We start from the raw sequence: 26,778 nt of genomic DNA on the forward strand, positions 1-26,778 counted from the left end.
TATATCATAAATTCTTCTTCAGAAAGGCATTTTTGAAAAGTTTTAAGAAGGAAAGTGGTAGTTACCTAGCTTATATAATACTCTTAAGTACGCCCTGAAAATTCGATACACAAGAGCTGCTAAGGGGTGGCTCTCCCGAGCAGCTGGCAGCCCCGGGGTGGTCTGGTGGAGCCCTTCCAAGTCACTGCTGCATGAGCGCAGCCTTCCTGCTCCCTCCGAATCCTGATGAGAGGAGAGGAGGCCCGACGTGTGCGAACGTGCCTGGTCCTTTGGGAACTTGAGCGTCTCCTGTGCCCCACTCCCCATCTCCCTCCGGAGAAGGACCTGCTCTCCATGCTTTGATTCCTACAGTGATCATGCACGCAGGCCCTTATCCACGCAAACGATTCTAGGTAACTGGGAAAGTTAGACACATCAAAATCTGTATTTCAAGTACAAAGAGGTAAGACTTTTCATTTAAAGAACAGGGGCGTGTTTCCACTTAAAAGCGAAGGAAACTTGTCTGGTGTCGCTCACCTCATAGTTTATGTTTTAAAATGTAGGTTATGGTGTTTTCTCATTAAGTGGGCCACAGTTATACACACTAATTAATGTTAAATATCAGTCTGGTTATTTTTTCTCTTTCTGGAAATACTAATCATAACTGAATATTTGTAGTGGTCCAGATTTAGTGATGGTATTACAAATCTCTGTTTGTTTTTTGTCGTGACCATGATGGATAATGTGTTATGTAGCTGATGCTATTGTATTCATCAGTGTTTACACATAAGCTACAAATTGGATATATATGTGTGCACCTGTGCACTGACATTCCACATTCTCAAATAAAGATTTTTTCCCAAATATTTTCTCACACTTCAGTCTATAAGGTCATGGTGATACTGGAACATATAGACAATATTCCTAACTATGTTAAAATTCCTAACTATGTTAAAATACTACAATATTATTTCTTTTATAACTGCAACTATGAAGTTAATGAATAAAATGTGACTTGCAGAGCCATTTGATTTTCTAGGTTTTCTTACTATAATAAACAGAGTATGATACTGGATGATCAAAACAGAGTAATTCTAAAACTTACACTACAAATCAGAAATAATTATTTTTCTATCATAACATCATCAATGAAGAATAATGAATCTTGGTATTCTAGTACCTGACTCTTTTGCAATGTACTCATTTCCCCAAACCTAAGAATCAAAAGCTTACCTAAATTTTGAACATCTTTAAGGGTTACAATTCTAGATGGTCATTTAACTCTTTATTTTGTTGAGAATATAATCAACCTTATTCCTTTTTCTTTTTAACCCCAAGAATGCTCTTAAGTCTTATTTGCAAAAAAATATTCATTACTGTCTTTGCTTTTCCCCTCTCACTATAAGCAACCCCAGTTTGTTTAGGTGACATTTGCACTTTATTTATTTTGCTTTACTAACTCACTTTTGTTTCTGCGTGCCTTCTGGTTTCTTCATATCATCTTTTAATTTGGGAGATTTAAAACGACACAAAATTCTAACAAAGGCTTCTCAAATTTCTTCTTTGGCTAAATCATGCGTGTAGGAAGGTTGAAACTTCGGCTAAATTATTTTTCTAGTGGAACCAGAATTTGTACTTTTATGGTCCATAGACTTTTGTTGATATCGTATTGACTGAACAGAAATTACCTGGTTTGTTTTAGGGTAGGAAGGGTTCTTCCCCACTGCGTACCTGTTCTTCCTTTATCAGCTTTTCACAACAGCAGATTTTGAGGCATTCTTTGAGTGTCCGAATATGGCAGGTTTCTCTTATCTTTGTATTTTTTGAAGATGTAAAATATTCCTCTGTCATCCATCATTTTAGCCAGTACACACTTCCAGGGACCTCCTAATGTGTCACACTCACGGTCCTCGGCTCCTGCTATTCTGAAGAGCCTCTTACAGTGTGTTAGCCAGGGGATCACAGAGGTGATTGTAAATTCTAAACTCTGTGTGCGAGATTCCCCCAACCCCGAACCAGAGAGATGTGCCCCTCTCGCCCCTGCCAAGCCCGACGAAAGAGGGACATCAAGCAGAAACAAAGGACTTCCCCCCCCACCCCCCCGTTAACAATTTATAAGTCCCAGTCCCCTTTTAGGTCTGAACTTAGTATAGTTTTTAGTCACTGGCAGTGGGTTCAGTGTTAGAAAGCTGAACAACAAGTGAAAATTCATCTCTTTAGTTCAGCAGTTATTGACTCGTTGGCTGGGCCAGGCACCATTAGAAGGTACTGAAGGTACTGAAGATAACCCAAGAGTTTTCTTACAGAGCTCAAATTCTCGTGGATATCATTTAAAATCATGTTAGTACACCTAAGTACAACTTAATATTTCACACCATAACAGATATATGTATATTTAAGGACTGGAGAGGAGAAAGTTTACTTCTAGGTCAGGATTTAACAACATTCCATCCTTGCGTCATGCCTAAATATACATAAAACAGGTGGAAATGATGTCTATATTTTTGCCTGCTCATTTTAATCACGTTGACATTTTTTTTGTCATTCTTCAACTTCCCAAAAGGTGTATTCTGTGAGGTTTCATGCTGAGGAGAGCTGAACTGAGGTTGGGGGAACTGCCTATGTGCTTAAGTAATAAATATAGTACAAGGTTTCTGTTCTTGCATTGCACAAGCTTATGGAAGCAGAGACTAATATGACATTAGGATTTATTTTATTCCTTTCCCCAGTGATTATATCGATAGTGAAATATCTTTGCGTACTCCAAAGTTATAGCTGAAGGCGCCATAAAAATGCATAGAGAATGGCTACTGGTGTTCAATTAAGAGGTCTCAACCCAGCCTTCAGTATGCAAACCCAGTCTATTTAGGTTTAAATTTCTGCTCATAAATTTTTTAAAAACCAAAAGAAATATTGCTTTTCAAGGTTACGCTGAAGTCTTCAGTTTCTTAAACAAAAAGCAAATCCCTAGATGGGAAAAAAATTGAGAATCCTAATGTACTTCCTCACAATACCATTTCCATCTCCATCATTTAAACACACTTTAAATAATATCCTCTTCATTGTGATATACGAATCACCTGATTTTCAACCAGAGAACTAGAAAGGAGTCACTGCCAGATCTAAGATATGGCATCCAACTCAATGCAGTTGGGTTTGTGTTGGGGGCGGGGCTCTAATTATTTCAGGTGGTAGGAATCATCTAATCACGTGATAATTATTCAAGTAAGTAAAACGTAAAGTTACCTTGGCCGCTGACAGGCCTCCACCAAATATAAAAAAGAGAAGAGTAAATTAATTGTTAACCTCATGACAGTGTTTGAATGAAAATGCTTAAGAAAAAGATCTTTCATTTGTATCAATAATGTATGGCTAGGAATTAATTTGTAATTCTGGTCATCTGGATGGCTCCCTAACAGCATTGGTGACCTTTTGCAACAGCAGAGAAACTGTCCGTGTGTGCTCAGCATAGAATAGTACCAGGACTAGGTAACTTTGTTCCTTGGTTCAGGAAAGAATGGCCCTCGGTGGATAATAATTACTGAATTTTTAAAATCATTTATATTTTCTCGTTGACCTTTGACTTTGCCTATTACTTACCATGATGGTGTGTTTTAGTATGCAGCCATCTAAGGAGAACAGCATCTAAGGAGAATTGCAGAAATTAAATTCTGTTTTCAGATTGGCGAGGTGACCCCTCCAGTGTTCGTATCTCAGCGCTCACGGGAGCACTGCCGCCCCTATCAGACAAGCGCTGAGTCTTCTTCTGAGGCTCAGTCATTTGCTGTTGATCTGCTTCTTTTTTCAGTGTCTTGGAATTTTAAACTTTCTTTGAATGTGTCTTCTTTTGCTGTTCATGTTTTCTATAATCATGTTATATTTCTATAAAGACAAATGATGAACCAAATGTAAAGGAAAAGTAAAAAAAACCAAGGAAGTCCACTTGAGATTATTTTTTAAATATTTGAGTTTCTCATTATCCTTTTGGCCTTAATATTAATGGATAAATATCAGAAAAGTAATCTGTTATTGCGTATTAAAATTAATTGAAATGGAAAATGTTCTTCCATTTGTTTATGAAGTGATTAATTGTGAAGATATTACACCTAGAAGAACATCGGCTCAGCTATAATATAGAAAGTTAGGTTTGCTAGTATTACTCCAAAGAAAATGTTCTATTTGGCAAGATTACATGTATATATTTTGGGACATGATCAGGAAGGATTTTAACTTTCCCTAAAACAAAATTACATATTTTCTTTAATTTTAATTATGGGTGTTAATGATTTAAAATTTTCCAGGACAAAAATAAGGAGGGTATGACTTTCTTCTAAAACATCTTGAGTGACTTCTCAGATATTTTACTTGTAATTTTTAAAGGCAAAATTATAGGATCTTCTCTTAGAAAAAAAAAAAGAAGGTAGTCATGCCACATTTTAAAATCTTTTGCTATAAAAATAATATTAATTATGAAGTTAAAATTTCAAATATGGTCTAGCATAAATTTGCACTTCTAATGTTTAGGGCAGGCTCTAAGGTTCATTCCGAAGGATTTCTCTAAAGTTTTTTTGACCCGTAATACTTTTGGTTTGTTTCTTCCCTATGGTGATTGTTATAAGATGATAAAAGCCATCGCTTTGCCAGACTTAAATAAAAATTCACATCTCACATTTTTTGCTACTTGAACTTTTGAATCAACATAGAATTTTTGCTATGGGACCAGGTTAAAATTATCTAAAATTTTTAAAGTAGACATTTTCTTTATAGCACTTCCCTATAATTAAAATATTCATTTGCTTAAAAGCAGGGAAACTTTCTAAGTTATAAATTAGTATTTCTTGACCCAGGGTCACTAGTAGAGCTACTTCTTTTTTTTTTTTTTTTTTTCAATATATCCAAGAAAGAGAACGGAACTGCTCTAACTCTGTTCAAATAGAGGTAATATTTCCAATTTATTCAGTTACGTGTCATGATCTTTTGATCTTGCACTGAACTTCTTGCTGAAATGTGGTCAAATTTCAGACAGTTAATTCTAATCCTGTAAAGTCAAGGCAAATTTTGGATTCAGGCTTTCTACAGATAATATAAGTTTTTTCTAGAAAAATATTTTTATTTTTAGATAATGCTTTATACTGTTTTAAGTCTCAGAAAATGCTTCCATCCAAAAAATTTTCCCTTGACCTATTTTGCCTGATTGTTTTCTCCTCAACAGTTCTTCCAATTCTGTGAAAGTCTTTTGATCCGATTTAATTTTATCTCATTTTAAAATTGTTCTTCTTTTCTAAATTATTCTATTTAGAAGTTAAATTAATGGAATTACTTTTTTCATTTGAAAATGATGTTTTTTAAAATAAAACATCAATGAAATTTGATAAAGGTGTGCAAGAACCTAAAAACCTGTTTTTGCTAACAAGCCCCATTAAGGATCTCCCAAATGCATTCGTATAAGAGAAAAATAATATTTATAAAGTGGGGGAAACGTACCTTTCAGAAAGCCGTCGCCGATTTATCCTGTTTGTTCAAGGAAATGTGCTAGAATTTGAGGACGCTAGTATTTAATGGTGTTAGTCTGCATAGTCTGTTGCTGTAATACAGAGCTAAATATCAACAGAACTTGTTACTGTTGTTTGGGCGGCTTTTATATACCAGATTCAAAATATGTTTTGACACTTTATTATGTTCTGAATCAAGCTTCAGATGTGTGTAATGAAGGATGAAGTCTTTATCAGACTCTAGTATATAAATAATGGAGAAGAGCAGTTTGGAAATGGTCTCTCTGTAAGGGAATAGTTTCTGAAGAGTTTCAAGTTATGATCTGGCACAAGCCAAACGCACTGGAGGTGTAAAGAAAACCGAGACTCCTCTCTAAGGGCACGGACTGCTGCCCCCGCCCCGCTCTCCCTTTTCTTTTCTTCTTTGTTCACCATGTTATTTCTCACTGTGACTTTCTCACTCCTAGTTTATATGCTGACCCTTTTGAGAAAGTCCGGCACCTCTGATCCACTTTCCCTCACAGACCCTATAATTGTTGGCTGTATTTTTATGTTTTTCAGATTCAAGTCAATCTGAAAGTCCCAGCCAGCCAAGTGACGCTGACATTAAGGACCAGCCAGAAAATGGTAAGTTTAGCTTTGAGAGTCCACAGTAGCCAGCAGCTAATCAAATACAAGGATTTCGGGGTCTGCCCTATGGGTGGTCCACAATAGGAACAACTGAGGACTCAAGGGATTCTCTGGATCACTCTAGCACCTCCACCCCCAAACACTGTTGGGTACCCATGAGAACCTTAATTCTCAAGAAAGTCAATTACTATGAGAGGTGGAATTGACTTACCAAATTAGAATCTTTTAAAGCATAAGGGAGGAATCATGACTTTTTCATTTTATTTTAGTTCCTTTTAATATTTATTCATTTGATTCTCACCCTAGGACTTGTTTATTGATTTTTAGAGAGAGAGAGGGACACAGAGAGAGATAAACATCTATCGGTTGCTTCCCATACACCCCCCAACCGGGGACTGAACGTGCAATTTAGGGATGTGCTCTGACCGGAAATCAAACCCTCAACCTTTTGGTTTATAGGACAACGCTCCAACCAACTGAGCCACCCAACCAGGGCAAATGCCTCATGATCTTCTTCAGTAGTGATTTAAGATTATTGACAAATATTTTTGAGGCCTTTTAAGAGTTCAATACTTTGCTAATTACTTTAAGAAAATGATCTCAGTCTTTGAAGGATTTTTTGCTTTAAATTGTCTAAAATAAAACAGTAAGGGTACATGACAGTATTGAATTCCTCAATTGTATAAATGTAAACTTTCTATTGCATAAATATAAACTTTCTATTGCAGAAACTTGAATAACTAGAATAAATCCTTTAAATACAAATACAATAGTGTCTGGTGAAATACTGAATTTGAGGTATGCATTCCAAGTACGAAAAAGATTGTCATACATTGGAATTTTCATTTGCATAAAATCATCAGTTTTAATAAAAACTGATTTATCATATGATAAACATTATATTAGGTATTTTCATAGATATCATCTTATAAAGTTTCAAAATCCTTTTCACTTGGTGGTCAAGCTGGAGGCTCTAATGAGAACACTTGACTTTGAGGGGCCTGTGAGGAGAACATGGCATCATGGTTAAAAGCTTAGGCTGTGGTGTCAGACCTGCTTTAAAATTCTGCCTCTGCTATTTCTTACCTTTATAATACTAAATAAATAATTGAACGCTCAGGGTACAGATTTATTCCTTACCTTTAAAATAGTATGGTAATAATATTACCTACTTGTTGAAAAATTAAATAAAATTATATGTACATATTTGTATAATTTATACTTTAAAAAATGTTGGCTGTTGTTCAGTGTTACTGTTATTATTTTCTACTCAGTACAGCCTGACAATATTTGTTTTTCATCTACTTAGAATGACCTCATTCCTCAAATCTCTCTTCCTTTTGTTCTATTCATTTTCCTATTGGGTTCTTCATCTGATCTGTTGGAATAGATAGGTAAATTGAATTATGTCAGTATTGTGGGTCAGAGGATTAAGGTTAGCACATTAGATATCCTATCACTAATTTTTCAGGATTTGTTTCATTTCCCAAGCCTGGAAATTCTTTATAATATCTCCAGGCTCTAACATTAAATATGGACTATCTGACTATTCCTCTTCTCATCCCAGTATTTTGGTGGTATTTTCTGTCAAAGTTGTCTTTTCAAAGCAAGCATTAAAAGAGAGAGAGAGACCTCTGAAGGCTTGTTTTTAGGTCATAAACAGCTCCGTCTTATTTTTGTTAATATTTATAAGAGTGATATTTGTAGATGAGTTTTTTTCTTTATGCCCTACTTGACTTATAGGTGATGCCTTTAATGTTTTGTTTTTTCATATATTGTGTTCAGAGATATTCACTTTATTTTTTTTTTTAATTTTTGTGAGCTGTGGGGGACTGTGGTTCCCGTAGTTCAGTCTGGCCGCCCCTCTCACTGGCCCGTGACTTGGCTGTCCTCATAAAATGGCCGACAAGCTGTTCTCATGCAAATATAAATTGAGAGCACGAGAGGCCTGGCATGCCTTTCTGGAGCTGCCTGTGATACCGATACTGTACGTTTCCCACTCCAAAAAGCAACCAGGACTGAGCCTAGATTTTTCGGCCAAAGACGTGGTGATACCAGCCAAGTTCGCTTTTAATTCCAAATTTCTTGATTGTACCTCAAGGAATCACAGTACCATTTGGGGGGATCGTGTGAGTATGAAGAAAGAAAGTATTAATATCTTGAGGAGAAAGTTATAAATTCCCATGTTTCAAATTCCTATTTGTTTCAAAGAAAAAGAAGTAGAAGTTGCTTTGTCTTAGACAGCTCTAACTGAAGCTGAGACTAAGGGGAACATCAGCCTATTTAGTTTCCTCTATCTGCCTTGTGTCAATCTCAGATGAAGTTATTGGGGCAAAATGATTTTATCTCTTGCCTAGAGACATAATCCCTCAAGGAAAAGAATTGAAGACTTCAGGGCTAAGTATTTATATGCATTAGATAACTTCCTGGTGTTGCTTTGTTTGAGGGTTCTTTGTTTTTCCATAACCCCAGGTAATGGAACATAAGTACCTGAAAGGTTTTTGTTTGTTTGTTTGTTTGTTTGTTTCATTTTTGTTTTTAAAGTGGAAACTCTCATAAATGTGTCAACAACACTCTTAAGAATTTTTGGAATCTTGATGAAGAAGTGACAGACTCTGGTCTTCAAATAAAGTGGGAACTCATTAGTGCTTCTTTATGTATATATAAGAGGGGAAATAATATCCTTTTTATCCTAGCTCTTGAAGAGAAAGGTAATGGGGAACGAATGGTATTTTCCTAGTAAACCACGGAGAATGAATAGACAAATGGTAACATGCTGTTTCATCCAAAACCATAAACTAGGCCATGTAACTTTACCTAAAGTGGATGCAGCTGTTTCTTCCCTGTCCAGCTAGTCTGTTTCCCCCCCTGTGGAATTTTTGCTTTCTTTTTTTGTACTCCCTTAAGACTCAACTGTAAAAGAAAACAAATCTTTGTCCAATTAGAGAATTAGATCGGAATTTTGAAGGAATTATCTGAAGCCTGAAGATAAAATAGCAAGATCTCTGAAACTCAAAATTGGTATAATAAGTGATGGAAACTCTACCTGCGGAGCCAAACAGACCTGAGTTCAAATGAAATAATGTCTGGATGACTATGCATAAACTGTTATCCCAATCTCAGTTTTCTTATCAGTAAAATAGGAACACTAAAGTAGCCTACCTTGTGAGTATTAAAATGAGTATATGCATATGAAATAGCATTATACTTGGTTCATAGTAAGGTCAAAAGCTGGGAACCTGAGATTGGAAGTGGGATAGTGTCAGAAATAAAACGAGATTCAGAGACATCTTTAGTAGATACCTATTCTGTTCTGGAACATCAGCTATAAATCTTTTCAAACCTGTCCATAATCTCCACAGTGCCACCTCTGTTACACTGTTTATTTCTATTCCTCATGTTCTGTTCACCCCCCAGGAGTTGAGAACTACAAGGACAATTCAGAGTTTATAGAACCTTTAGAAGAACCTTAAGAAGAAGGTGGTTCTGGAAAGAAGGGACTCCTCCTGGATGTCTTCAATTTTAGCTGAGGTTTTCCTTGGCTCAGATCAAATAGAATCTGTCTTATTGAAAGCTATAAGTTGATTAAGGGTAGGATTCATGACAAATTCCTTCTTAAAACATCTTGTATAGCACATAGCTCTGTGCCTTGAACTTAGTAGGTACCTGATATTTATTTACATAATGAATACAGTTAATTAATAGATGAATATGTTGTCATTGCCCCCAAATATTTTTTGAGTCTATGCTCACTATTGACTTACCAAGAGGTTTTTAAGAAAAATAAATAAAATAAAACCCTGGAGAAGATGAAAATCTAATATGGGTGTGGGGTAAATTTGTATGCAGACACATGGACATATAGACACAGATACGATTAATAGGGCTAGGAAGCCAAGGCTAGGGGCTTGGTACTAATAAACATATTAGATCAAGTTGTACCTCAGCTTCTACTCCATCCCAATGAGCAGCATGATCAAATATTGGTTTGAACAACATGAGTTTGAACTGCATGGGCCCACTTATAGGTAGATTTTTTTCCAATAAATACCTGTATTGTTTGCGATCAGCAGTTGGGAGTGTGCAGATGTGGAGGGCTGCCTATATGTGTTGTTCTGCACTATTTTATATTGGGAATGTGAGCATCTGTAGATTTTGATATCCATGGGAATCCTCAAACCAGTCCCCTTCAGATACTGAAGGACATCTAATTTGGGGGAGGGTTTAAAAGATATATGCAGATTTTCAGTTGCATGGGGTGGCTGGCTCCCTCACCCCCAAATTGTCCAATGGTTACTTGTATATGAAATACTGTCATATTAGTTTATGGTAGATTATCATAGGGAATGTGATCCTAATGAAGTTCTCGGCTCTGACTGGTATCATTTATGGAGTCCTTTTGCATATTCCTGAAACCCCCTTTCTGGCTTTTCAAGAGATCCTGAAGGTTTTAAGTCTTATTTGTTGAACTTTGACTAGGAACACCTACTCAAACCACCTTGGTGAATTCCCATGTTGTGCTTTGGCTACTGTGAAAAGTATTTATGAGACAGAACATTTGAAGTCTGTGCCTGATATTTACTGGGCCTATGAACAGTCCCCCAAAGCTTTCATTCTGTGGTGCATCAGGTCGGTTATTAGTGGAGGAAAAGCTCATGTGATAGCCCCTCTACTTAATTCAAGGCACGCTTCTGTGGGGCTTCCTTGAGTCCATGTCTGAGAACAACATAGTCCAACATCAGCAGTCAACATCAGCAGTCTGAAAGCACATTTCCCACTGCAATTCACTGTCAAAGCACCCTTAGCTTAAAAAAAGGGAGAGAGAAAAAGTAAAGAAAGAAAATGTGGGATTCCCTTGCCAGAGAAAGAAAAGCTATGTTCACATGTTTTGTTTTCTTTTTCTATTTACTAACTCTCATCACCTGAACAGCCTGCTAATATTAATATTTTAACATGTGATACTTATAACAGGAAGTCAAAGTTGGTATTTAGGTTATTTTCTTCATGTTTAATCATGGTTGTTCTTCCTCATTTAACTGACAGTTACACCTATGTTGGTGGCATCAACCCTTTGTAATCAGTGGAAGGCCATTAATCATGATGCTTGCCCCAGATTTTGAAAATTTCCAGCTCTACTTGCCAGTTTGAAAATCACCCTGACGTATTAGTTGAATCTAGCTTTCATGTTCACTGTCTTCATTTATGTCATTCCCATCTTACATTGTTAAATAGGTATCATTGCTAAATGTTGCTAGACGAACAAGGAATGTACTTTTCTTTAACCACAGTTGGCAATATCTCATTAGTTATCATTTAACCCATTTCTGTATTTTGAGTATTTAATTATTTATGAAATAACTTCCAGGCTACTGACTTCCTGATGTCAGATTTATGTGTAGGATTCACTTTATAATTTAATGGTGGGATAAGAGAACTATAAATTTCTGTTTTTCCTTTGAATAAGTGTTCTTTTATCTGATAATATTCTCTTTACAAATTGCAGGCCCCCTTTTTTAAAAAAAATTTTTTCATTACCTCTTCAAATATATAGTATATTGTAATATTATATTGCTATATTAATACATAGTGGGAAGGCAATAAAATTCATAATTCCAGACTCTAAAAATTATCTCTTACTACTAGATAGACTGCTTGTTGTAGGAACTATTTTGACTGATGTGTCATTTTAGTTGGGTTATTTAAAAAAATTTTACAGGCAATGCAACCTTACAGTTGCATTTTATTGGGAAAGTGAGAGCATTCCAGCACCACTGACTTGTTTATCAATATGTCGTAATTTGCATGACTTTCTCTTACAACTTACCTAGCAACAGTTATTCTCTGCAGTGTTCTTTCAAAAAACCCTGCAGAGACAGACACAGTAGAGTGACCACCAAAATAACAGCCATAACAGTAATGATCAATATTCTAAAATGTAAAGGTCCCAACTCAAGGAGACGTTAAAACGTAAATACCTTCTGGTTTCCAGATCGTTTAATTAAATTCTGACTGAATAATTTTTAGCAATGTGACGTAGCTAGTCTCTCTTCTTCAAGAAACTAGGGAACTAGAGTTTGGTTTGATCTGAAATGTCAATCTGAGACCAGGTGACTTGTGCTTTCTTAAATATTGTTAGCAGATGTGACCCACCGTTGTTTGGAGAGCCTCTTTAGAAATGCCTCCAGACAAAGGAAATTCTTGGATCTTGCCTTGTGAAAGAGGAGGTGCTAGGTGAGGCTGGGGGCTTCCCCCGCTTGCATCCTGCGGTGTGGAGTGTGCCGAGCTTTGCACAGGATCCACTGTAGTCAAGGAGCCTTTTCAACTGAAAAATAGGGAGGCAATTTGTACTCATTGTAAAGAGTAGTTTTACCTCACACATTATGGGTTTTTTATTGTGCACATACAGAGGATAACTAGCTGAATAGACTCTAAGTGGTTGGCTAGTAGCCAGAGTAGGGAATGTTTTAGACTTGGTTCCCCTGATTTCTAAATTCTAAAATGGACTGGCTGGGTGGTCTATTTCAGACATTTTCCCTTGCCACGCCCCCCCCCCCCCAGCCTCCAATCCCCACCTCCACCACCACAGAAATAGTTGCAGAGAAAAGGAGAAAAAAGGGGTTTCTGTCTGGTCCTCAAATTTATTTGTGTCTGTGACTCTTGTCCCAGGAGTGACAACCACCTGAGTGTCCATTGGATGTAACATTCCATGTGGGAAAGCATTTTTAAGTGCTTATTTATCATTTATTTGGGATCGTGCCGATTTATCTATAGATCTCTATTCTGAAAATGCAAAGCAATACAATTCATGTAGCATTTGAATTGGGCTCAGAAAAGAGATCAAATGAGGAGCCGTCATCAAGTCACAGAACGGTAGGAGGTGCACCTGGTGTATGGCTGCAGCTCCATCTGCTATTGCTCTGTCTCCCTGTGACTTAAGCCTGCACCAACTCTGGCAGGACCCTTTGACAGAGGTGTCCTTAGAAGGACCTGCCGTGTATTCCTAATCGTGACTTTCACACCCCTCTCCATAAATTAAAAATCCCCATGGTGAAATATCAGACAGGCGAGTTTAGGTCAGGAACAGTGTATGCGCTTTCCTTACCACAAATAATAGAGTCTGGTTTGACATTTTAGTGTGAATTTGTTCTTTTAAAGACTGTATATTATTTTTTTGGAAGGAATTATCCAATTGCAGATATTAGCAAACTGGGTGTAATATAAATAATTTATTTGGGGATTTGGAGTCGCTAATCCAGATTGATTAGTTGTCTGCTAGAAAAATTCATGTGGCCACAAGGTTTTTTAACACCTTTTCTCCCTATAGCTTCCTCATTTTTTTTTTTTTTCCTGCTTTTCTTTGGGTTTTACTCAGCTCCAGGCAATTCTCTTCCCTTGTGTTCAGGAAATCCACTGGGATATCTCAAATGCAAGATGGGGGAGGGGTAGTATTTACTGCAGATTACTCTGCCCCATCTCAGTTGTTAATTTTTATACTTGGTTGATTTTAACCCAGAGGGAACTAGGGAGTCTAATATGCCTTATCCACAGGCATCATATGGCAAATATTCAAGGATGCAAGTGTAAGGGTTGTTGTGGAGAAACCCAGCAAAATAGGCACAGGCTTCCAACAATCTCTCCATGAAGGAAAGTTAGGGTTTTCTTAGATCTCTGTACATATTTTGCAACCAGAGAGCTTCTCAGCAAGTAGCATTTATAAACTCAAGAGATGAACAAGGAGAAGCCAAATCATAGCTTCTGAATAGGTCACATTAGCAAAGGACAGTTGTCATTACAAGCCTGACACTGAGCAAATGTTAAGGGAAAATCAGTTGTCCAAGTCACTTAAAGACTTGTACCTCAATTTTCTCATAAGTAATTCAGCAAATAGTTAATAAGAATCTGCCGGGTACATTTGGACTATGTACTAGGGTCATTGAAGAAATATAGAGAAGGATCAGACATCCTGTTCTTTAAAAAAAATTTTTTATTGTATTTTTTCCATTACCGTTTAGTCTCCTTGTACCCCCCCCACCCCCCCGCAATCAACACAACATCCTGTTTTTGAAGGCGTCATAGTCTGGTAAGGGAGAAAGGCTACATTCATTCATTTGTTGAACAAATATTTAGTGCATTTTAAGAATCAGGCATTGCACTGAACAAAACAGACAAAATATCTCTTCTTATGGCACTTACCTTCTGGTAGGAGCAAACAGTGAACTAATATATGTGTCAGTTGCCATGTGATATTAAATAAAGCAAGATAAGGGGATAAACAGAGGCAGATGTAGATGCTCTTTTGCATAGAGTGGTCAGAAGGCCATTCCAGTATGTTGACATCTGAGCTATGTCCTGATGAAGAAGAGAACTGTGTAGATATTAGAGACTTTTGTTATGGGAGGAGGGAACAATACATGGAGAGGTCTTCAGACAAGTTGGAGGAACAGTAACGGGGTTCGTGTGGGTTAAGGGGCATAAATGAAGTAGAGGACAGTTGGAGATAGGGGTGGCAGGAAGCCACATTATGCTGGACTTAAGCCAAGGAAAGGACTCGGCAAATCCTGGATAAGTCATGATGCACTCTGCAGAAGAATGCTCATACCAAACCCCCAACTTCCTTGACAGAGCAGTTATGTCCTGCGTGCCTCTGATCTCTTAGATGCTTAATGTTCAGGGGTGAATGAGGTGAGAGGGCCCAGTTCACACCTTTGTCAAAGAATGAGACTCTCACCTGCCACGGTGGCATCTTTTACTATCCCCAAAGGATTCCCCTTGTGCATGTACCCTAAAAGCTGAGGCTCTGGCATGAGATATTTGACTTTGCAGACCCTGGTGTGCAAACAATTCCTTTTTCATTTAATAGAGGTCTAAATCTGTTGGGTTTCAGCTGAACCCTTACCTCACGACAGATAGCGTTTAGATTGGAAGCCCCTAGGTCTCAAGGACATTTACAGTGAAGCTTGATTTTTCTCCCTAATAGTTGCCAGATTTAGCAAATAAAAAAATAAGACACCGAGTTACATTTATTTCAGTTAAACAATGAATCATTTTTTAGTATTAGACGGGATGTAGTTATACAACGAAAGTATTTCTTGTTTATCTAAACCAACTCCTACATTTTATCTGGCAGCCCATCCTGATTCTCCACACACTTTCCTGGAGGTTACATGGGGAAGAGCTGACAGCAGCATAGGAAAAGGTTTGATTTGTCTGTGACGATTCCACTGATTGCAAAGGGTCAAACCACTGGAACTTAACTCACTGAAAACGAAACCCGGGAAGAGTGCCACAAAGTTCAAATGACTTGTCTGTTTCAATCCCAGTCCTGCCGAATCTGCTGGTGCCTTACTCAGTAGTTATCTCAGAACAATGAGCCACTTGTAAGGCACAGTCATTAGGTTCAATACAGTAGTTGAGAGGCACTCAACCTATGCAAGTGAGTGTATAAGTTTAATTAGTGAGAGATATTAATTCAGCAAGCCATTGGGACTGTAGATGAGTCACTTCTTCAAAGCAAGTGCAAAGGAAGTGTACCTTGTCACAAGATCCAGTTATTGGCAGACTGTTTGCCTCAAAAAAGATGATGAAAGTAGAAAATCAGTCAAATAATAAAGCCCTGGGAAATTCCACATTCAATGGTGAAGTAGAGAAAAGACATTTCAGATAGACTTGAAAATAGAAGGTGCCATAGTTTTCATGTGCTGTATGAGAAACTAAATATATGTGTTTCCCTTTGCAATTGAGGACTATTTTGCTGGGTATGACAAAACTTGGGTGAACATGTTACAAAAACACGGTGTGGTCTTTGAACTCGCCTACTTTAAAAAAGATTCAAGGAAAGCAGTTCAGGAAAGTGGGATTAAATTCTTTGGGGCTTCACAGCCAAATAGTGATGAAAATAATGATTTCAGTGATAATAATCATGATAATAGCTCACATTCATTGTGCATTTTCTGTATGCTGGTATGTTCATTTGGGTCCTTCAGGAAGAACATGCTTTGCTGTGATTAGATGTGCAGGGATTTATTGGGGTACAACCTATGAACTATAGGGAGGGAGCAAAAGTAGGCTAGGAGAGACTTCAGACTGCAACATAGATGCCCCTCAATTTACAGCAGAGTTCCGTCCTGATAAGCCCATTTCAAGTTGAAAATGCATTTAATCAGCCTACTAAACATGATAGCTTAGCCTAGTCTGCTTTAAATGTTCTCAGAACATTTACATTAGCCTACAGTTGGGCAAAATCATTAAAATGAATCTTCTACATGATGATTGCATTAAAGAGTAGCGGTTGCTCACACTGGTGGTCCTGTGGCTGGCTGGGAGCTCCTGCCTGCTGCTACTGCTCAGCATCACCATATGCCATCCCACATACCGATAGTCTGGGACAAGATCAAAATTCAGAACTTGAAGTGTGGTTTCTACTGAATGTATATTGCTTTTGCCTCATCATGAGGCTGAAAACTAATTAAGTTGAACCAATGTAAATCAAGACTGTCTATACTAATCTGAAACCTGTAAAGGAGAGGGGAAAGGAAGGAGGATTGGGTAGGAAGAAGCCCAGACGTCACTAAGTGTCCAAGAAAGTTTCGTACAAGCCAATGGAGTCTTTGAGACAGAGTCACCTGTTATGAAAGTTCTTGGTCCCTTAGGAATGGGTCTGCATTAGTATCCTCCCACTAGTCATTGGCTGGGAACCTGAGAAAATGTGGGCTTGGAACAAACATGGTGGTAGAACCAGAGGGTGACAGCTGGGGTTGTCAGGCAGTTATTGTCCTTACAACAAGTGATGTGAGTGACTCATTTTTATGGCCACTCCAGCAAGGTGCTGTGCTAAGAGTTCTGTATTTATGATTTTATTTAATCCTAAAACAACCTTGTGGAGATAGGTGCTATTAGTGTGCCCATTTTACAGATGTGGAAACTGAGACACAAAGAACTTAAATACTTGTCCAGAGTCAAGAAAGCAGAGTCCTTAAAGAAAGGCAGAAAGAGTATTCAAACAACTCCAGAACCTAAATGTTTTAACCATTACATTGCATTACAGAAAGAATAGCATTCAAACTCTGGTTCTTATTAATTATGTAAGTGGGCAAGTAATTTAAACTCTTGGACTTGTGTTTCCTCATTTATAAGGTGGGATGTCATCACCTTCCCAGGAAATGTGCTTTTGCTGCTGTTTTGTTTTGAGCTTAAACAATGTTAGTTCCTTTTCCTTCCTCATGTTCTCTCATCTGGGGTCATCATCTCTTCCTTTATTCCTTATCTCATCCTCCCAGGTATCTGTTTCAGCCTTGTTCAGACACCCACAGGCTTAATTTTGTCTTCCAAACTAGCAGAATTATTTCTCTGCGGACCACATGTATGCATGTATGAATGTGTGTGTGTGTGTGTGCACGCGTGTGCACCAAGAAGTTGTAACAATCCCTAGTAAACACTGAATTAAGTGTCTTATTATTTTATTAAATTTATTGGGGTGATATTGATTAATAGGGTCATATAGGTTCCAAGTGCACATCTCTATGATACCTGATCTGTATATTGCCTTGTGTGCCCACCACCCAAAGTGAAATCAGCTTCCGTCACCATATATTTGAGACCCTTTTCCCTTCTCTTTTATTCACCTCATTACCTCATGGACATGAACCATATGCTAGAAGGCAATATAGAACATCTATTTTTCTTGTTTTAAATTCTTTTTAGAAAAATTATATTCTTATGGCAAAAGTACATTCTTATTTTTCTTATGACCATTCTTTACTCCTGTTTCTACAGTCTCAAGTATTATGAGTATATGGCTCTCCAATGGATATTTTTTTAGCAATGGGCGAGATTTTCATTTGATTTTTCAGCTGGAGGAAGAGAATATAAAATGAGATTAGTTGTAAGGTATTTATACCAGATGCCATTATGTTTGTTGGATGGCGTAAAACAATTATGATTGCCAACAAATTTGAAAGTATTTCAGTTGGAAAAGATGTAGGAATGTAGTTTTATTGAAAACATAAAATGTTTATTTCCATTCCCTATTTTTTGTGTAGTACAATAGATTTGCACCGCATCCTTTTGATTTTAGATTTCTGAATTATTTAAAAGAATCAGTTAATTCTCCATTTCAAGTGAGCAAGACAAAGTTCATTAGGATATCTGATTCCTAGCATGTCCCACATTCACAGATCATGTTAACTCCACAGAGAGGTTTATCTTTTGAAACTGCAAGTGCTGCCCAAACTGAAAGCTTTTCAATTTAATGCATTCTTGTAGCTTTGGATTCTTAATGGTAGAAAGAGGTCAATGAGGCACCATGTTTTCAGAGCACCAGCCAGTTCTAAAAGTAGTGGTGCCCAGAACATGCATGTTCCTGGAGTTACAGTGGATTTGCAAATTGATATGATGAAATACATATATGTAAAACTCAGCTCACACTAACACACACTTTTGTCCAATGGTTGCCAACTAGTGATCCTTGAAGGGGGACAAAGGAAAAATTCTAAAAGAAATTATTCATTTTTTTTCTAGATAGAGCTACACAGGCTAAAGACTTTGGTTTTTGAGTCTACATTTGTACACTTGTTGGTTATCTTACACTTACAGAGATTCTGTGTGGCAGTTATATTTTGGGTTCATTTAATAAAAGGTGGGGCATAGATGAATTATTATTTAATAGAGATGGTAAATAAAGTACTTTGAGAAATAGAATCCATGAGAGTAAAATATTACAAGATGTCCTTGTTGGTCAAAAGACACAGAAGCCTCTGCTGTAGACCAGTGGTTAATAATAACCTTTAACTTTATCTTAGGGAAGGAGAGGGAGAAAAGCAGGTGCCAGTATAAACCAGTAAAGACCGGTTGTGCCCAGGAGCTGCCCACAATCTCTATTGCATATCCCTTTATTCATTCTTTCAATAGATATTGTTGAATTCAATTGTATCTGAGTAGAATTGATAACAGGGGTAAGTGGGGAAAGTAGCTCCAAGTAGAGGACTCAGACAGCCCTTCTCTCCATAAATTGACCAGGAAAGTACACTTTCGGGATACAAGACCATAGCAAAGTCTGGGTAGCCTAATCATTCATAATTGTGTAGAATATTTGAGTTGTGTGTTCAGTTCTCTTTCTTTGTGGATTTTTTTTTCTATGCAGCAATAGGAGAGGCAAGAACACTGAAGTACTATGAACTAGATGCTTTAAATCATTTGGATATGTTATCTTAATTTGGCATAATTCTAAGAGATAGAAGATGAGAAAAATGAGGTTCAGGGGGCGGAAGCACATGTCCATGGTCAACAGAAAGTGAGTAGCAGAGGAAGTGCTGCTTTGTCTTCCTGAGGAGAGCACTATTCTGGACTGTACTCCTTGAGGGAAGAAACTAATATTTGTGTTGTATTTCAAATATAGTGTCTGGCACTCAACAAATATGTTTTGGATTGAATGACTGAGTAAATGAGTAAATATGTAGATCTTATCCTCAGTAGTTTAAAGTCTTTTTTAAAAAATTGAAATATACTTGACATATAACATTGTATAAGTTAAAGGTACATAACATATTGATTTGATACATTTATATTAAATATGATTGCCATTGTAGCATTAGCTGACACCTCTATGTCCTTACATAATTATCATTTCTTCTAGCGTTGGGAACAATGAAGATCTAGTTTCTTAGCACATTTAATGTTTATAATACAGTTTTATTGTTTATAATCACTGCACCATGTATCACATCTCTGGACTTACTTTTCTGCTAGTTGCAGGTATGTACCCTTAAACAACATGTCTCCCATTCCCCGCCCACCCCCAGCCCTTGGCAACCACCATTCGAGGAGTTTAAAGTCTTTTAAAGGTAAAAAATATAATTCTATGATATAATATAATTATATTACCTATAATATATAAATATATATTTATATGTAGAATATAATTACCTATGGCATGATTATATGTAATTACTTCTCCTTCCATTTATCCTTTCTTTCTCTCTCTTTTTTAAAGATTTTATTTATTTTTAGAAAGAGGAGAAAGGAGGAAGAAAGAGAAGGAGAGAAACATTGATCAGTTGCCTCTCGCACACCCCCAACTAGGGACCTGGCCTGCAACCCAGGCGTGTGCCCTGATCAAGAATCGAACCATCAATGTTTTGGTTCACAGACCAGAACTCAATCCATTGAGCCATACCAGCCAGGGCTCCAACTTATCCTTTCTTAATCATACATATATTTACTGATATATGTGCTAATCCTTGTGTTAGGCAATGGGGATATAAAAATAAATGAGATGTAGAACCAATGCTCCTCAGGTGTAAATGTCGAGCAAGGGAGACATACATTAGCCATAAAATACGACTGATCTCCTGAAGGTATTTGGAGAGTGGAAGTACATGATGGAAGTAGGTACAAGTGATAAAAGTTATGCAATGGGCAATGATAGTTGAGTAATAGGTGTACATGGAAGAACTTCATTCAATATTTGATCTAAATATTGAAGTGTGTGTGTTCTTACATATAACCTAGAGACTCTATGCCCCTTAGAATTAACTAAAAATCCCCATTTTATACTCTGAGGAAATCCAAATTCCACCCCAGGTTTCTACATATTTCTGGAAAGGCTTTCAGACTAAAATTTTTGTCTAGCTCTTGGTACTGGCACCTGCCGAATACGTTTAATTGATAGCTCTTCTCCCAAGCCATACAATGCTGTCTTCCATGTCCTGTGACCCAGATGTTGGGTTCAGCCACTCCTCTGTATTTCTGTATTATGCACACATGGAAATTACGTAAGTAGCTGCTTGGGTGAAGTTGTAGGGTAACTGGGGAGGGGCCACTCAGCTTATGTCTCAGAACACACAAACTACTTCACATTGATTTTAAAGAACTCTGTTCTTAAAAACACGTAGGTCTCTGTGCCATGTCACCATTATCCTCTCTTCTCTCTCTCAGTCTCCCTTCTCCTTGCCCTCACATTCTTGTTTAGTTCTAAATGCAGAGGAGTTTCACTATTTCTTATTTCCTTAAAGTTTGCAAATTTATGTTCTTGGGGGACTCTTATTCATAAGAAATGTACCATCAGTGTATTTTCCTAACCAATGAATTCTGGTACTCTTGATAAAATAATACATGAGATTTGAAGTTTCTGTATGTGTGAGAGAGAAGATGCAAGGTCCTTGTTAAGCAGAAAGAACGTTCAGCTCACCACGTAAGGCTTGGTTTGGCTAAAGTATTGCATTTCTGAACAGGGTCTAATACAGCAGTCATATTGTGTTTAATTCTTGGATGGCCAATCACCCAGCATGTTTTCCTGGGGATGAAGCTTGCTGACTGACTGGCTGACAGATAGAAAGCATCCACAAATGAGAGATGGAGACGGAATTAAAATATGACTTCTTTGGCATCTACCTTTGGAACCCAGACCTTGCCCATTTCACTCTAATTCAATATAGTAGATGTTGGCTGGAAACTAAAACAGTTAAAAAGAACTTCATGTAATCTCACTAACATTCTTAGAACATGATGCTCCAGGTTTTCTGGTCAAGGATATTTGCATTTACATTTATGGAATAGTTAGAGGCAGAGCTTTGTACATGTGAGAAGTCCTTGCTCTGAGAATGACATTTTCAGGCATTGAAAATATGATGTGGCTCTGGCTGGTGTGGCTCAGTGGATTGAGCGCCAGCCTGTGAACCAAAGAGTCACCAGTTCGATTCTCAGTCAGGGCACATGCTTGGGTTGTGGGCCAGGTCCCCAGCTGGGGGCATGCGAGAGGCAACCACACATTGATGTTTCTCTCTCTCTCTTTCTCCCTCCCCTCCTCTTTCTCTAAAAATACATAAATAAAATCTTTACAAAAAACAAAAGAAGATATGGTGCACTCAAAACTAAAACCAAACTTGCCTTTTCTTCTGTAAATATTGAGGAAAAGACTTAGCGTGGCACCAGTGAATTTGCTATCCAAGGTATTAATCATACTGAATTATAATCAGAAGTCCATTGGTTGAGTTTAAATGATAAAATTAAAATTTGAGAGATGCAATGAGAAAGTGTCACAAGCAGTCCCAGTCCTACATTTTCCTGCTGGACACTAAGCTACTTTGACACTATCTACTAGAACAGTTTCATTTGCTGCCAAAGCATGTTACGTGAATCTGTGTTACTTGACTCTGTCTACAGCTTGTTAATGTTTATTGCAAACTACAGAAATATTCACCCTAGATCTTCACATAGTACATTTACACATTCAACCAATAGTTATTTAGAAATCTGTACAGTATGCCAGACACTATCTGGGCATTAGTTACAGGACTGCTAATGCCCAGAGAAAGTAAAGTTATGTGCTCCCCAGAACACACTGGGCAGTGGTAGCGCTGGGCCCTTGAAATCAGTCCCGTGTCCAGCGTTCTTTCTACTGTATTCTTACTCTGCTTTTCTTAGTCGTACTGCTTCTCCCAAAAAGTAAACTGAAATTGAAAAGTTATTTGAAAGCCTATTGAAATCATTCTCTTAATTTGCCAACAAGTTGTGCAGTTTATTTGAAAGTCATTTGTTTAGAATTTTGAATCAAATTATCACATTTTTAATATTACATCGATTTGTGTGTTTCTCTACATGATGTCTGCAAACGGCAACATTATTACAAAGTGGATTGTAAGTCCCACGAAGGCAAAGAGTGTTTGTCCCTTTTCACTCATCATTTACTCCTTTGCACAGGATCCCCACGTAGTGTGTGTTGATCAATATCTGTTGCGAATGGGGACTGAATGGCTCTCTCATGCATTACGATATCCCTGTTGTCTAGTATAGCGTGACCTCCCTGTAAACATCTGCTGTTGGTAAAATTTCAAATGACGTTGCCCATGTTCAGTGCACCTCTGCTTAGAGTGTGTAGTCTCCAGGGCATCTTCTCCTATATTCAGTGTTTGGATGGCCAAGTGAGCAACTAGCAGCCTGTGGTCGGTGCCTAGGACACCTGGAGGCCCTCAGGCTGCAGACACAGCAAGATGGTTCTGTGGTAAGGCAGGCAGTGTGCTGCCGATCCGGGAGGAAACATTTTTTCTGGGACTCGGCTGGGACTTGCAAGGTTTCACGTTCCACATTAGACGGTTTTCCCTTTCACCACCACCGCTGCCCTCATCTGCCAAAGCCATCAGCTTTCCTAAGTGCAGCATTCTGATGGAAAACTTCATAGGAGGCAGAGCTGGGCATAACACGTCAAAGTGGGGTATACATGCATGTTATGTGATGCAGCTGACTTGCACATGAAGGATCTTTGTGCTTTGAGATTGACAGAGCAAAAGAAAAGAAACATGAAATAGCAGCAGGGTCTCTGTTAGCATTCAAGCAAGTCTATGTCTGAAAAGTAAGGCCAGCTCATGTGATTTTAACAAGTATATTAATGTTTGCTTTCTGGAAAACCATAAATATAAGACATGGTGTCTTATTTGCTCTTCTTTTTTCATGACCTTGCAGGGTGAAGAACATGGGTAAAATTTGAAGAAGTGACAAGTTTGATCACTTTCTTATTGGAGGAAACTTTTTTGGAAGGAAGGGTGTAGTCCTCTAATTTGAGCTTTAACAGGTGCATGGGTGTGAGAAAGATGGGGACACCTGGGCCAGAGCCTTGATTTTGCCATTTGCCTGGCTGTGAAATGCTTTTAAAATGTTCACACCCAGACTTCCCCACTTACTAACTTACATGGGAAAGGTACTTAACCTCTGTGCCTCAACTTCCCCATCTGTGAAATGGGTGTTTATTCCCAAGGATTTGAGAAGGACACAAGGAGATAACGTGTCTGAAAACACTTTATAGGCAATCAAGCCATATACAAAATTAACACTATAATGATCTCAGGCCACCAGGAAGTCCTTCATTGCCATTCCTGGCCCCCTGAAAAATGCTAGGAGACCAATGACTAACACTCCACATTTTTTTCCTTTTCAAGCGAACAGTGCTCATTTTCAAGGGAATATGGTTACAAAGCTGTGCATGGGGGATAAATGCTCCATTCTTGTGGGCAACATCTTTTGCCATTTGTCACGAGCGTTCGCCCCTCCCCCTGGGCATACAGGGTCATAAGGATCCTGAAGGTCGTTCTTCCTGTGCTTAGTGTCCACAACTGTCACCCTCTGTTCTGAATGAAGCTGGAATTAAAATTTTTCAAAGGTAATTTTTAAAAATGTAAGCACCTAAAATGACCTCCCGTAGCCCAAACAAATAAGTGAAATCCACAATTTCTAGTAATGATGTTCCAGCAGGAATCTTTAGACTGTGTGAGTATGTCAATGTTTGACTCAAATTGACTCAGGTTTATTCATTCTTAGATTTCTTTTTCTTAGTTGCACTGAGTATATTTACTACATGACATTTAGGTCCACTTTTAGTTAGCCTCTACTTAAACTTTTCTTTTTCTTGGTCATTCAGCTCTAACACAAAATAGGCTCTAATCGTATGTGTTTGTTGTTTTTGCAAATAGATTTCACTAGATGGGTGAGTGCTACAGTTGTTCCCAGTAATTCTTACGTGTATTTAGTGGTCTTAAAAGGAAATATTAGTGTCCTCTTTCTTAAGCCACAGTCTGAAAGATCTGTCAAGCATAGAATTTAAATTCCCCGACATTATCTCTAAGGTTTTAGAAAGAAGTTTTGAACACCTTTTGATTTTTATCTCTGCTTTTGACACTCCATTTCTGCCCACGCATAAACCCCACCCACTAGACACTTGTGTCTTCAAGGCATCAAAGCTCATTTGAAAAAAGAAAATGTTAAGTTTAATAGAAAGAAAACATCCAGTATAAATAGGGCTATGATGCATTTGCCTTTTCACACATTTTTCTGTTTGAACCAAATTTTTTCATCTCCCCTTTTCTGAAAAGTGTTTGTGTCCATATAGAGGTGCTGCAGAACAAGAAAGGGTCAGTCATTCCCAAGACTGCTTTTTGTTTTTGTTTTTGTTTTTGCTTGGTAGTATCCAGAAGGTTCCTACTTATAATCTGACATATATGACAGAAATTGGTGGAGAAGAGCCTCCTTTGTTAAATGGTGCATTCATTTCACTAGCCTGATGAAAGTTATATGAACCACAATGACTCACACTTACTAGTCTAATTCTTTTTTTTTAACCCTGTATTCATTTAAGATTTGTTCTATAAATATGGACTTGTAGATAAAAAGGTTTCTCTAAAAAATCATCCTCTTTTCAAAACGTTTTCATTAGTTGGTGTTCATTTAAGTGGGTTCTATTCTGCATACCATTAAGGGTGTGTGTAAATGTCTTTATTGGTTTCTTCCCTGCCTCCTACTTTTATATTTCCTCTGTAAGAAGCAGTGCCATTAACCTTAGCAATGCTGAGTGTGATTGTCTTTCGATCAGCCCCATCATTGCAAGCCCATTGATCCATAGCTTAACATTACTTAAACCACTGCTTCCTAAACAGAAAAATAACCCCGTTGCCTTCTTGGAATAGTGATAGGCTGCCTGAAAAAAATCCTTTACAAAAACAAAAACAAAAAAGTAAGCAAAAGTACTCCCTAGTTCCTTTGGGACTAGTCCTTTCTTTGATATAAACGTTGTAGTAGTAGAACCTGAGTTTCCTATTTTAACTCTCCAAGGAACATTTGTTGAGCACCGGCTATGTTTAGGGTGCTGTTTAAAATACATGGATGATACAAAAATGTTTTGGGTGCACTCCTTTAAGAGACGTACCTTTTTCTGCAGGTGATACTCCTGTAGGCTCCTAATGATAATGCAAGGGAAATCTGCTAAGTGCTCTAATTGTGAAACCAAGTTCTTTGATAGGCAGAAGAGGGGATGCTTCAATTCAGACTTTAGAGACAGGGAGTGGAAAGTTAGATTTTGCCCAGAGGAAGAAGCATGGTCCAAATCAATGAAATCGCCACCAAAGGCACCATGTGTTCTGACAGTTTATGGTGAGCTTGGAAAATAGCCAAGTCGTCTGAGATAACTTACACAAGGTAAAATGAGGGGTGACAGGAAGGCATAGTGTCTGCAAGTACGGCATGCATGTCTTAGCCTTCCCTTCTCTCCTTGCAGTGACAATCAAAGACGCTGTCACTTTACGCATGTTGGTGGACTCTGTGTCATCAGAATTTGCCTGAACCCCAACCCATCCTTCAAAGAGTACTGGAATAGACATTGAATTAGGAACCTAGAAAACTGGGTTCCATGCTCAGCTTAGACTTTAACTAGCTATGATCTTGGATAAGTAACTGTTCCCCCCTGAGCCTCGATTTACATTTCTGTAGATTGGAGATAATAATAGTACTTACCTCATGGCTGTTAGAAGTTTTAAATGGGATAATGCATAAAAAGGTGTTTTACATAGTGCTCAAGAAATGGAAACTATTTTAAATTATATTTTGATACCTCATTGCTTATCTTAAATAAACTGAACTTTATTTTAGTTATTGCTAACTTACAACACACTGAGGAAAAAGTAGCTCTGTTCAAAGTGGATGATTTATTTGCAAATAGAATCCTGTTTATTTCCTTTGCAATAAAAGTCACTCCAAAAGATTGCTCCCTTGCATTTGTAGAACAAGTATTTTGAAAATTTTGAGAACTGAAGTTTATGAAATTGAACTTTTATGCATTTCTAAAATAACTGTGTAATGCGATTATTTCCTGTTGCTTGATATTTGTTCCTGAGTGTTCCAGTGAATTTATAGAAGCAAA

The 26,778-nt window shown here is 37.7% G+C and overlaps 1 protein-coding gene across 2 annotated transcripts in view; it reads left to right on the forward strand.

Annotated features, from left to right (window-relative positions):
- The window catches only part of NFIA (nuclear factor I A), a 362,734-nt gene that overhangs the window by 183,093 nt on the left and 152,863 nt on the right, over positions 1-26,778 (forward strand). For both annotated transcript variants that reach the window (XM_090269546.1, XM_090269545.1), the window contains exon 3: positions 6,033-6,098. In XM_090269546.1, coding sequence (XP_090125672.1) covers positions 6,033-6,098 — 66 coding nt within the window. The remainder of the gene's footprint in view (positions 1-6,032; positions 6,099-26,778) is intronic.

Source organism: Furipterus horrens, unplaced genomic scaffold (assembly GCF_987537825.1).
Source record: "Furipterus horrens unplaced genomic scaffold, mFurHor1.1.pri manual_scaffold_3, whole genome shotgun sequence".
Lineage (NCBI taxonomy): Eukaryota > Metazoa > Chordata > Mammalia > Chiroptera > Furipteridae > Furipterus > Furipterus horrens.